Source organism: Halichoerus grypus, chromosome 11 (genome assembly GCF_964656455.1).
Source record: "Halichoerus grypus chromosome 11, mHalGry1.hap1.1, whole genome shotgun sequence".
Classification (NCBI taxonomy): Eukaryota; Metazoa; Chordata; class Mammalia; order Carnivora; family Phocidae; genus Halichoerus; species Halichoerus grypus.
The window spans coordinates 49,362,430-49,376,815 of NC_135722.1; the positions used below are offsets into that span (position 1 = coordinate 49,362,430).

The following is a 14,386-nucleotide window of genomic DNA, read 5'->3' on the forward strand; positions in this document are numbered from 1 at the left end:
ACCCCCAAGAGATATTTGACAATGTCTGTGACTGAATAATCACTCACTCAGAAAAGTTGTTCTTCCTTTCTTTTTTTTTTTGCCTTTCACTTTTTTTATTATTATGTTCAATTAGCCAACATATAGTACATCATTAGTTTTTGATGTAGTGTTCAATGATTCATTAGTTGCATGGAACACCCAGTGCTCATCACAACACATGCCCTCCTTAATACCTATCACCCGGTCACCCCGTCCCCCCACCCCCCTCCCTTTTGTAACCCTCAGTTTGTTTCCTGGAGTCCAGAGTCGCTCATGGTTTGTCTCCCTTTCTGATTTCTTCCCATTCAGTGTTCCCTCCCTTCCCCTATGGTCCTCTGCACTATTCCTTATATTCCACATATGAGTACAACCATATGATAATTGTCTTTCTCTGTCTTACTTATTTCACTTAGCATAATACCCTCCAGTTACATCCATGTTGATGCAAATGGTAAGTACTCATCCTTTCTGATGGATGAGTAATATTTCATTGTATATATGAACCACATCTTTATCCATTCATCTGTTGAAGGGCATCTCAGCTCTTTCCACAGTTTGGCTATTGTGGACATTGCTGCTATGAACATTGGGGTGCATGTGCCCCTTCTTTTCCCTACATCTGTATCTTTGGGTTGAATACTTAGTAGTGCAATTGCTGGGTCATAGGGTAGCACTTTTTTTTTTTTAAGATTTTATTTATTTATTTGACAGAGAGATAACGAGAGCAGGAACACAAGCAGGGGGAGTGGGAGAGGGAGAAGCAGGCTTCCTGCCCAGCAGGGAGCCTGATGTGGGGCTCGATTCCAGGATCCTGGGATCATGACCTGAGCTGAAGGCAGATGCTTAACAACTGAGCCACCCAGGCACCCTGGGTAGCTCTGTTTTTAATGTCTTGAGGAACCTCCATACTGTTTTCCAGAGTGGCTGTACCAGCTTGCATTCCTCCCAACAGTGTAAGAGGTTTCCCCTTTCTCCACATCCTCACCAAAATTTGTTGTTCCCTGTCTTGTTAATTTTTGCCTTTCTAACTGGTGTAAGGTGGTACCTCATTGTGGTTTTGATTTGTATTTCCTTGATGGCTAGTGATGTTGAACATTTTTTCATGTGTCTGTTAGCCATTTGCATGTCTTCTTTGGAGAAATGTCTGTTCACGTGTTCTGCCCATTCTTTGACTGGATTATTTGTTCTTTGGGTGTTGAGTTTGAGAAGTTCTTTATAGATTTTGGATATCAGACCTTTATCTGTAACGTCATTTGCAAATATCTTCTCCCATTCTGTGGGTTGCCTCTTAGTTTTGTTGACTATTTCCTTTGCTGAGCAGAAGCTTTTTATCTTGATGAAGTCCCAAAAGTTCATTTTTGTTTTTGCTTCCCTTGCCTTTAGAGACGTGTCTTGAAATAGAAACTAGAGGAACAGTAGAACAGATCAATGAAACTAGAAGCTGGTTCTTTGAAAGAATTAATAAGATCGATAAACCACTGTTCAGACTTATCAAAAAAAAAAAAAAGAGGGGTGCCTGGGTGGCTCATTCAGTTAAGCATCTGCCTTCAGCTCAGGTCATGATCCCGGGATCCTGGGATCTAGCCCCGCATCAGGATCTCTGCTTGGTGGGGAGCCTGCTTCTCCCTCTGCTCCTCCCCTCTGCTCTCTTTATTTAAATAAATAAATATTAAAAAAAAAAGAAAAGAGAAAGGACCCAAATTAATAAAATCATGAGTGAAAGGGGAGAAATCATGACTAATACTAAGGAAATAGAGACAATTACTAGAAATTATTACCAGCAGCTATCTGCCAACAAACTAGGCAACCTGGAAGAAATGGATGCATTCCTGGATACTTATAAACTACCAAGACTGAAACAGGAAGAAATAGACAATCTGAACAGACCAATAACCAGAAGGAAATTGAAACAGTAATCAAAAATGTCCCCAAAAACAAGAGTCCAGGGCCAGATGGCTTCCCAGGGGAATTCTACCAAACATTTAAAGAAGGAATCATACCTATTCTACCGAAGCTCTTCCAAAAAAATAGAAATGGAAGGAAAACTTCCAAACTTGTTCTATGAGGCCAGCATTACCCTGATCCCCAAACCAAAGACCCCATCAAAAAGGAGAATTATAGACCAATATCCCTGATGAACATGGACGCAAAAATACTCAATAAGATCCTAGTCAACAGGATCCAACAGTACATTAAAAGGATTATTCACCATGACCAGGTGGGATTTATTCCTGGGATGCAAGGATGGCTCAACATTTGCAAATCAATCAATGTGATAGATCACATTAACAAAAGAAGAGACAAGAACCATATGATCCTCTCAATTGATGCAGAAAAGGCATTTGACAAAATACAGCATCCTTTCCTGATTAAAATTCTTCACAGTGTGGGGATAGAGGGAACATACCTCAATATCATAAAAGCCATCTATGAAAAGCAATTGCAAATATTATTCTCAATGGGGAAAATCTGAGAGCTTTTCCCTTAAGGTCAGGAACATGACAGGGATCCCCACTCTTATCATTTTTGCTCAACATAATACTGGATGTCCTAGCCTCAGCAATCAAACAACATAAAGAAATAAAAGGCATTCAGATTGGCAAAGAAGAAGTGAAACTCTCTCTCTTTGCAGGTGACATGATACTTTATGTGGAAAACCCAAAAGACTCACTCCAAAATTGCTAGAACTCATACAGCAATTCAGCAGCATGGCAGGATACAAAATCAGTTGCATTTCTATACACTAGCAATGTAACCGACAAAGGAGAAATTAAGGAATTGATTCCATTCACAATAGCCCCAAACCCATAAGATACCTAGGAATCAACTTAACCAAAGAGGTAAAGGATCTATACCCTAGAAAGTACAGAACAATAATGAAATAAATGAGGAAGACACGAAGAGATGGAAATACCTTCCATGCTCATGGATTGGAAGAACAAAAATTGTTAAAATGTCTATGCTGCCCAGAGCAATCTACACATTCAGTGCTATCCCTATCAAAATACCATTGACATTTTTCACAGAGCTGGAACAAACAATCCTAAAATTTGTATGGAACCAGAAAAGACCCTGAATCACCAGGGGAATGTTGAAAAAGAATGCCTGACTTCAAGCTATATTACAAAACTGTGATCATCAAGAAAGCATGGTACTGGCACAAAAACAGACACATTGACCAATGGAACAGAATAGAGATCCCTGAAATGGACCCTCAACTCTATGGTCAACTAATCTTTGACAAAGCAAGAAAGAATATCCTGTGGAAAAAGACAGTCTCTTCAACAAATGGTGTTGGGAAAACTGGACAGCCCCATGCAGAAGAATGAAACTGGACCATTCTCTTACACCATACACAAAGATAAACTCAAAATGGATGAAAGACCTTAATGTGAGACAGGAATTCATCAAAATCCTAGAGAACATAAGCAGTAGCCTCTTTGTCATTGGCCACAGTGACTTCTTTCAAGAGAAGTTGTTCTAAATACACTGGAGAGGTAGGAAGGGGTCAGATTATGTATGACCTGGATTTCATTAATTAGGTAAAAATGTGTTGATCCTACTATATTCTAAACACTGTGTGAGACACCACATTAATGGGGAACAAAACTGACAGGGATCTGTCCACCCAGTTCATGTGTAATGTTGAGTAGTTCTGATTAAGAAAGCTAGTTTTATTTAATGAACAACGGGAAGCTACTGATACTATAATGTAATGTGAAAACTGTAAAGGAATCTCGATAAGGGCAATGACCTTAACTACTTTATTCACTGTTTTATGCCTATGACTATTCTAGTGCTGGCTATATGGTTGATAATAATAAGTAAATATTTATTGAATGACTGAGATTTACATAGGGTAAATTAGTTGTCCACATCCATGCAGATATCAAATAGCAGAGTTGAATTCAGGATAATATAAAAAAACGGGTAATAGGATAGTGTTATTAAGAAATTCTGGAAAGGTTCAATATAACATTTCAGGATGTTGAAAGTGGTATAATGTTTAGAAGGATGGTCTGTGGAGTCAAGCTGATAGATATGGATTTGAATTTCAAGTCAGTTTCAAATCCTGTCCTTCACATCGCAACTACTGGCACCCAGTAACACCATAACATAAGGTGAGATGAAGGTTCCCAAGAGATCAGCTCATCAGCCCCAGAGTTTTAGTAACCCAAACTAGGACTGTTCCCAGATGGTGTGGAGAAGGGGGTGGGACAGTGTGAGGAATTGACTGTAGATCATAAAACCCTCTAGATTTTTTCATCAGAGTCAAGGAAGCAGCTCTTGTTCTGGTTACTGGATGCAGGCAGCTGACTCCTTAAGCAGGACTCAATATGTTGCATCACTGGTGAGTTTCAGGGCTAAGGGAAGAAAACCATGCTGTGCTGGGCCCACAACAGCTGAGTTGCCAGAATATTCAGAACATGAGGCCTTCTCTGCATTCTTATATTGGCTCTCATGATACTAGAAGTTGGCCATGGTGGTGGTACCAGATGCATGAACATTCAGAAGAGAAAGATCTAGAGTCTCAGCAATTCCATATCATTGAATACAACAGATCCCATATTTTATATGGCTGGAAATTGCATGCAAGTACATGAGTGAAATACTTCCGGCCTGCCCAGAAAAGCAGTGTAGGGGTTCCAGAGAGTGGAAGTATGGTTCTGGGACAGGGACAGTGTTTTGAGTTCTAGTATGACACTGAGCACCCAGGTCCATTAGGGTCAGGGAAAAAACTGGTGAAGAAATTTGGTTATTGCCTTCCCCCAGCATGTTTGAGCAGAGTAGTATTAACAAGAGAGCAAGTCTCCTCTGGTTATTATATAGGATCCATATTCAACAGAAATGGATCTCTCTGTGATTTTCTCCCAGTGGTCCTAGTTTTTATCTCTTCTTTTTGAAAGTCAGTCATATATTTGGGAGGCATTGCTTAGGTAAAATATCTTCACTTTCCTAAATTGTTCCTCATCACGAGTTCTTAAGGATCTTTTTTATCCTGGACATCTTCTTCTAGGTGGTAAAATTTCAAAAAATATTCCTGAAATCAAGGTGCACTGAACTGGACACTATTCTAAGCATGGTTGAACCAAAGCAAAGAAGAATAGAAGAATAATTACCTTCCCTCTGATCACTGTTACTTCCTTTAGTAGAGAGTCAGTTTCTAATAATTTTTATTAACTGAATATGTCAAAACTTTGACTCATATTTATGTCCAAACTTCTATCTGGCAATATATCCAGGCATCTGACCCTTTTTCTCTGTACCTATTCCTCTGTATCTTCTCCTTTTTTATCCTTTATATTAAGTACACTCTTAGTGAAATCCAGGTAGCAGAAGGATGAACTTAATTTAGATCCATTCTTTACAGTATGAGGAAAGAATGAGGACAGGGAGCTGGATGGATAAGAGACTAGGGTTTGTGAAGCATGTTCATGCATAGGGGCTACACATAAGGGGCAGGAAAAAGAATAAAGAGCCAAGGAAGGGGTCTTTCAGAGGTGGCAGAATAGGCAGGAAAAGATAATAAGTACAGGGTGAGAAATAAAAGTAACAGTGGTTTGAACTATATTCTGTATTCTCTTCCTTTAAGCTTTCAAATGAATTCAAATTCTTTTCTGTAGAAATCAGACTCGTGTACATTTTGATAGCTTACAGACTCTATAAATTCAACATCTCAAAATTGGATCCATCATCTCTACCTCTACAACATACATCAAATATTTTCACAGCCTGTCTTGTGAAATTCAGTCATTTAATCCAGAAGAGATGGGAGAACTTAAGAATTCCTAACCTCTCTTCTTCTATAGAACTACTCAGTCTAATCTTTGCTTATGCCATTATATTTATACCTCTAAAAGATGCTCCTTTTCTACATCTTTAGAGCCATTCTAGAGGCATTTATTTACACAGTGATTACTTCTCAACTGAACTACTGAAGCCAACAGTTGCCTCTTTTTAGAAGTCCTTTGTCTCTTCTGGTTCCTTAAGTTTGGGTGTAAAAGAAAGAGGAATAAGAGAGATTTGGTATCTTTGTTCAAAACTGAAATCACGGTCTTTACAACAAATGGGGATGTGGGATAGATATAGAAATTTATTAAGACACAAGAGACTTCAGCATTTTGAATATCCATAGGAAGGATCCATGGAGAGGTTGACTACACAGGAAATGGAATGGATAATTAAAAAGTCAAAGTTTCTAAGAAGATCAGAGATGGATAGACACTATATCAGAGGTGGGGGGATTGTAACTAGGAGGATGGATAGATCTTTGAGTTGGCTAGATGCAAAGAAAAGAGCAAGGTATAGGTATTGATGAGTTTATGAGTCTATCATAGATACTGAGGAACTTGCATCTGATAGCCTCTCCTGTCTTTGTGATGCTGTTGGGGAGGTGATCTTCTAAGAGAGGAGAAGATGAATTTACCATTTAGAAAATATTTAGAAAATGTAAAAAATTGCTTGCAATGAGTGAAGGAGCAAATTAACCAGAGGTTATTATAATGGACTTGCTCATTAAGCGCTCATTTGAGGTTCATGGTCATAAATGTTGATGAAAACAGCCTGCCTTTGAGCATAACTTTCTATAGGAACATTGAACTGTATTTGTGCAGGCTTGAATTAAGCATGTCCAGGATGAGTTGTGCTTGTAGTACAGTAAGTCAGAATGATAGAGGATTTTATGGGACTTTCTTTATATTTAATCAAGGTTTATTTTTTCTGCTTTATTATAGGGTTGGAAGTATATCATAAATTTTTTTCATCTCAAATTGACTTTGATGTGTGATAAAAACTGAGGAAAAACTAATTTACCACTAACAAATCATGTCAGCAATACATATTGAAAAAACCCACAGTTAAATATGACTTTATGACATCTTTACTATTCTAGATTACTCTGTATCTAGTGAACATTTCTGACCTGTGGGATCTATAATTAATAAATTTGCTCTATCAGTATCACATGTCAGTCTCCCTTGAAAAATTTGTGTTGCTTTACATATGTTTTAATGAGGTAATTCTTTTCATTTTCCTTCCAAACCTTGTGGGTAGTCTGTCTTATTTGTTTTTCCGAATTAACTTTAGAAATAATTTGCTAAGTTCCCTCCCTATTCACATATATCTTCACTGAACTTTGCGTTCATTTGGGATTGTTCTTCTCTATTCAACAGTTTTCTGTATTAGAAAGTGTTAGCATTTTGACAGCTTTGTTTTCTATTAACCTAATTCCTGTGTCTTACTGTACATAAACCCAGGTGAAATATCCTGTTTAGGATTTATCTCATGACATCGCCCAGCAACTACTCCACTGCTCTAGTCTCTGAATTCCTCCTCATCTGCTTCCCTAACTAGCAGAGTTGGCAGCACTGGCTGTCCCTCCCCCTCAGCCTCCTCTTCCTCCTGGCCATGGGGGCCAATGCCACCCTCTTGATCACCATCTGGCTGGAGGTCTCTCTGCATGAGCCCATGTACCACCTGCTCAGCCTACTCTCCCTGTTGGACATTGTGCTCTGCCTGGCTGTCATCCCCAAGGTCCTGGCCATCTCCTGGTTTGATGTCAGGTCCATCAGCTTCTCAGCCTGCTTCCTCCAGATGTTCATCATGAACAGTTTCCTCCCCATGGAGTCCTGTACATTCATGGTCATGGCCTATGACCGCTATGTGGCCATCTGCCACCCACTACAATATCCAACCATCATCACTAACCGATTCGTGGTCAAAGCTAGTGCTTTCATTGTGGCTCAGAATGCTTTGCTGCTTTCACCTGTCCCCATTCTCCCTGCCCGGCTCCATTATTGTGGGAAAAATGTCATTGAGAACTGCATCTGTGCCAACTTGTCCGTGTCCAGGCTCTCCTGTGACAATTTCACCCTTAACAGAATCTACCAATTTGTGGCTGGTTGGACTTTACTGGGGTCAGATTTCATCCTCATCTTCCTGTCTTACACCTTCATCCTAAGAGCTGTGCTTAGGTTCAAGACTGAGGGGGCTGCTGTAAAAGCCCTGAGCACATGTGGCTCTCACTTCATCCTCATCCTATTCTTCAGCACCATCCTCTGGTTGTTGTGTTGAGAAATGTGGCCAGAAAGAGGGTCCCCATGGACATCTTCATCTTGCTCAATGTCCTTCATCACCTCATACCTCCTGCCTTGAATCCTATTGTATATGGATTTCGAACCAAATTGTTAAGGCAGGGGTGTCAGAAGTTATTGTGGAAGGAGCTTTGAATACATAGAAGGGCACCTCTATAGAAATGTCTATTACTATTTCCTTTGTTTCTATTCTGGGATTTGTTATTCCAGACAGTAAAAAATAATGCTTGGATAGAAAATATTTCCTACCCACTTTCTGTCCCTCTAGTATCAGAAATTACTATGGATCTCTTAGTACCTGACCAAAGTTCATTTGCCTATTCAGGTACCTAAACTTAGGTACCTAATTTTGTATGTAGACATTTATATTTTTAAATCATCTCATCTTCATAATAGTTCTACAGGACAGAGGTTACTGTCTCATGTTATACATTAGAAAATAAAAATTTATGGAGAAATATTGACAAAGGTCACACTTGGTGAGTGGTGGGGCATCAATTCAAGTACAGGTTATCCGACTCCAGAAACTTTTCATGACACAGCACTCCTTTCTCAGGTACAATTGAAGCTCTAGCTCTGCTGTTCAGGCCATGATCTCTGTGTCATTTTTGTTTTTTCTTTTTCTTTTTTTTGTAGAGAGGGACAGGGTGGGGAGGGGCAGAGGGAGAGGGAGGGAGAGAATCTTAAGCAGGTTCCATGCCCAGCATGGAGCCTGATGTGAGGCTTGATCTCACAACCCTGAGATCATGACCTGAGCTGAAATCAAGAGTTGGACGCTTAACTGACAGGAGCACCCAGGTGCTCCTCTGTGTCATTTTTCTGAACCTGCTGTTGCCAATAGACCGTTCCCCTCAGATTCAGGAAGAACTAAGCAGAGGCACATAGTTCAGAAAAGTTACCATGTTTTTTTGATCATGACTGTTCAAGATTCTATTATAAAAGCATAATTTTCATAATAATACCAGTTTATGTCCAGCAGAATCCTCACACACCTTCAAACTCTTTGTGGAAAGGCCAGGACACTGAGGACCCAAGTGGAGGTAGAAGTGGGAATGAGAAGGCCAGAATGCAAGAAATGGTAAAACTGACGTGGTAGTATAGGGGACATCCTGCTTACTGAAGACTATGTCCCATGTGGTCTGGAGCTGCACCCAAAAACCTTAAACGAGAGGAATATAAGTATAGCATATTGTTAAAATTCTGGAAGTCACAATCTGGTAACAATGGGTGAGGAAACATATATATTATTGTAGCTGGTAGGGAGTGATGTCATTATTTATGTGGGTATAGAGAATTTAGGGTTCAGGCTCATCAAATAACATTACTCAATGGTCAGATATAATTTTTATTTGCAAAATTCTATAGGATGAAAGCAAGAGCCACTCTTTTTTTTTTTTTATATGTTAATATTTCTTTTTTTTTTAAATTTTTTTATTGTTATGTTAATCCCCATACATTAAGAACCACTCTCTTAAGAGATCCTTAAACACTGATTCTGGTGAGTAGATGCCAAATTTTTAAAAATTATTTGAGGGTGCCTGGGTGGTTCAGATGGTTAAGCGTCTGCCTTCGGCTCAGGTCATGATCCTGGGGTCCTGGGATCGAGTCCCACATGGGGCTCCCTGCTCCTTGGGGAGCCTGCTTCTCCCTCTGCCTCTCTCTCTCTGTGTCTCTCATGAATAAAAAAAAGAAAAATCTTAAAAAAAAATAAAAGGCATTTGAAATGTGGAGAGTACTAATTTCTTGTTTTCAACAAATATGATCTTCTTTGTTTTTGTAATATCTCTTGACTGGTAAATTGCAAATATTGGATATAAAGGTATATACTATATGGCATTAGAGTATTTAAAAAAAAAAAAAACTTGATGAAAGGTGGAGAGTTGGAGAGCTGCTTGATTCCTTTAAGTGTAAAGGGTATGAAAGAGTGGTTAAAAGTATCTTAGAGGAATGTCTTTAAACAATGAGAAGAACTTGATTATCAGTTTGATGTGGTTTTGGAATATAGGTGAGGTTTGGTGGGGTGAGGTCCAGAGCCTACAACCAAGAAAGAATTCTTGAGACGTCTTTGGTGCAAAATGCTGGTTTTATTAAATCACAGGGACAGGACCCGTGGGCAGAAAGAGTTGCAGCACCAGGATTTTGAGGAGTGGCTGATTATATACACAGGTGTTGGGGGAAGTAAGGAAAAGGGAGGTTTCAAAAGAGCTTTCATATGCTAAAGAGGACCTATAAGATAATGCTAAAGAGGACCTACAAGATATCAGAGGCCTTGCCATTGTCAAGTTAAGGTTGTTTTCCCCTCTAGCAAGGTTTTAACATTAAGATAGTTGGGAGATTCCTGGAAGAATGTCACACATCCCACCCAGGATTGGCCGTAGAGGGGGAGGTTGCAGGGTGTCAGCTTATGCTTCGTCTTCAGCTAGCCTTCTGCTCCCTCATCAAGTTGGTTGTGTGGGAGGGAGAGAAAGATGACTGTATTTTCATGCTGATACTTGTGTGGATTTTGTCTTTGGTGATTCAAGGAATATTGGCATAAGGTTCTCTTCTTAAGAGTAAAGACAGCGACTGTGTTCCCTAGAGTAAAACATAATTAACTTGGTGGCCTGGTCATGCAGCTGTCCTTGCTTAAAGGGTGAAAAAAAGATTCCTAGTTATGTGGTCTTTCCTGAGATGCTCATATTAATTCTGAGTACACATCCTATTGTCTCCACACACAAGGAAGAACATTTTGATAGACTCTTCCCTTAAAAATAAATCTAAGTGCCATGTTTAATCTTTAAGGTCCTGAATTAGTCACATCTCGTGTGACTTTCCATTTCTGTACACCACTGTCCTTCCTGCAGTCCTAAAATCCATTTTCTGCAAATTCGTTAGGCAAATTTTGAAGTCCCCAAATCACTCTGACCTCAGGTTCCCCTAGAGGTGCATTTCCTTTTAGTCCTCCTAAGATACTAAGGCTTCAGCTGTAAAACAGATCTCTCCTGATTTGTGGGGAGGGTAGGGGGCTTATATAGTAACATATCTTACCCTGAGCCCAGGGAAGGGTCAGACTTTAGATGGTGCTTTCCTCTGCTTGTCCAGCATAATTTTACCCACTGGAGAGGAGCTTTAGCTTGTCAAGATGAGCAACAAGGACTAGATTTAGCCTCTCAATAAAACAACAACAAAACATTGGACAAAATATACAAAATAATGGTTCTGAGGACACTGGGCCTGAGATAATGGAGGACAATGATCCCTAAGAGATAGGAAACAAAAGCGGTGAGTCCTGTTTACTGGAGAAAGATTGTTACAACTTATTGGAGAGAGATTCCAAGCCATGTTGAAAGAAGGGTGAACTTAGGTGTAGCCTGGCAGTCTTCCTGTGTTGAGAAGGACATGGGAATCAGGGAAGGCCAAGGTAGCCAGAGTTCACAGGGTAGAGTATGAGAGGAGAGAGAACTGCATAGAAAGAGAATTCCAAAGATCTACAGAGGGCCCCCTAAAGTATTCAGCAGATGGGTACATGCATGTGTAGAAACAATCCAAAAATATTTGAGGAAACAAAAAACAAAAACAAGACTCAATTACGTAGGGATCTCTGGATGGCTTTTTAGAATTGTCTAAGTTGAGAGATGTGTGTGCCATACAGACCCTTTTTTCCTCTTATCAGCTAGTCTTTGGATAGGATTGACCCAGGGAGAGAGCAAAACCTTGGAGGAGATACCTCCCTTTTGCCAAAGGCAATGCCCCTAGAAGAACATAGCTGAATGTCCTGCCCTCATCATTGTTACTGTTCAGTGCGAAAAAGGAAGTCCTGGCCAACACAGTAAGTCAAGGAAGAAAGAAGAGTTTTAAGGATCAGAGTAGAAATGGTTAAACTATCATTATTTTTATGTGATATAATCAGTAAACATAATAAACAGGGTTTATTATTAGCCTTCTGCTCCCTCATCAAGTTGGTTGTGTGGGAGGGAGAGAAAGATGACTGTATTTTCATGCTGATATTTGTGTGGATTTTGTCTTTGGTGATTCAAGGAATATTGGCATAAGGTTCTCTTCTTAGGAGTAAATACAGCGACTGGGTTCCCTAGAGCCAAACATAATTAACTTGCTGTTAATGTTCAGTTAGATGCTCAGATATAATAAACTTTAAAAAATCAATAGTTTTCTTTATACCAACAGAAATCATCTAAAAATAATAAAGTTAACATACCATTTACAGTAATAGAAAACTTATTAATATGTAGAAATTGACATCATAATAAATACACAAGACCTTTAAGGATTCTATTTTAAAATTATGCTTAAAAGTATTTAAATGAAGACCTGATTAAATGTAGAGATAAACCATGTACATGGAAAGGACACATGAGCATTTTAAAGATGTCTGTTCTCCTCAAATTAATTCGTAAAGTCAATGCAATTTCAAGAAACATTCCAGCAAAGATTTTCAGAGGACGTTTGGTGCAGTTATTCTAAAATGTAAAGTGTATATGTAAGGTAAAAGTTTCACCAAATGGAAGAGAGTTTTTAAAAAGATTTGTCACACCTTACCAGATAATAAAACATACTACAAACTCATTGTATATCTAATGGTTGTGCCTAGTGCAACAGCATGGGATATAATAAAGAGTTTATAACAGGCTCATGTATTTAAGTTAAATTGATATGATATAAGATCATTTACATGTATATAACTTTAATATACACATAGAAAAACATAGGTGAAAAATACACAACAGATTGCTTATATAGTTATTTCTGGTGGGTGACATTTTGCTGGACTTTAAATGATACACAATGTTATATAATTTGAATGTTAGAATGTTAGTGTATTATCAGAGGAGATTAAAAACTGCCATTGGTGGGCTGTATTCTTCAGAGTGAGAATTCAAAGGATGAGTATCAGATTGGGGAGAAAAACTACCAGTTTACATAAGTAGAAAACAAAAGTAAGAAGTCAGTGAACTAAGGGGGATGCATTTAAAGGTCTCTAGTTAGGAACTTGTGGAGAAACAGTAAAAAATAAGTGTGGGAGAAGTGGGAACTACAAAGCAGCTCTTTCACTTTTTATTGGCTTGATTGTAGCATCCCTTTTGAATTTCAGTTTTGGCCATCAGTCTGTTCTGGTGCTATCTTTGCACGGCCCTGTTGTGTTCCAGGTGTGTACTTCCCAGCGCAAGTGAATAGAGCTGTGTTAGTGGATTCCCAGCAGAAACAGCTCATGCCCTGCTTGCCAGCTGAGTGGTTATCTGTTCTCCTCATTGTATCTATTTCAGATGGGCTCAATCCTCCTGTGCAATATAAAGCAGCAGGAAGCTCCAGACTGCTACAATTACACCGATCCCAAACAAATTTATAAAGGGCAGCAGGAGATAAGTTTCTGCCCATTTTCTAATGTAAGGTAGCTGCCAGGTGAATTATGTTTACAGGTGGCTCAGATGAGACAACAAGAAAATTAAATAAATGATTTATTACCTAACTTGTCTAAAATCAGTGGGAGATACTATGGGCTAAAAATTCACATCTCCAATTATTTCTCTCTTGAACATATTCTTTGCTTGAAGTCTAAGCCTTTCCTAAACTCCTCTCAGATGTATCTTTAAGTAACTATACTGTATGTATCTTCTCCTATAATTGTTAATTACTTTATGTATATGCATTTATTTTTCAGTGGAGTCTTATTGCTGGGAAAATGAAATATTTGAGTACTTAGATCAGCCTGTACTCAAAACTTAAACTTTTTTGTTTACACGTCCAATTTTGACTTATTTCATTTTTGTGGTTGATCTACCTCTAACATATAGACTTGAAGCATCTGCTTTCTATCACCTTTGACCATCAGGCTCAAATTTTCAACTATCCTTAGTATAGTCACAATTGTTGAATATCTAGTGTCACAGGCCATTGGTGGAATCCTCTTTATACTGTCATTCATTCCTTTCTTGTCTGATTTTATTTTTTGTGTAGCCTTAGATTCTATAGCCCATAATTTAATTATATTTTTGGAAATAATCTAACCTCTTTTGTTCTCTCCCTCCATTTCGTTGCTTGAAAAAACCCAAACTCTGTTTAAATCTAAATATCTGTCTCCTCTGTGAAAGATTGAAATTTGCTAGGAAAAAATCCCATAAATAAACATACTGATTTCACATTAAATTAATTAATTAAATATTTTATTTATTTATTTGAGAGAGAGAGAGACAAAGAGAGAGAGAGCATGAGCAGGGGGGAGGGGCAGAGGGAGAGGGAGAAGCAGACTCCCCACTGAGCAGGGAACCTTACACAGG

At 38.8% G+C, this 14,386-nt stretch overlaps 1 protein-coding gene and 1 long non-coding RNA gene across 2 annotated transcripts in view; both read left to right on the top strand.

Moving 5' to 3' along the window:
• Positions 1-14,386, top strand: part of LOC118525311 (uncharacterized) — a 161,923-nt gene that overhangs the window by 102,768 nt on the left and 44,769 nt on the right. The gene's annotated exons all lie outside the window — the stretch shown is intronic.
• LOC118525309 (olfactory receptor 56A1-like) lies at positions 7,306-8,249 on the top strand. Its single transcript, XM_078059173.1, is given in 2 exon segments — positions 7,306-8,074; positions 8,077-8,249. Coding segments are annotated over 2 exon segments (942 nt in total).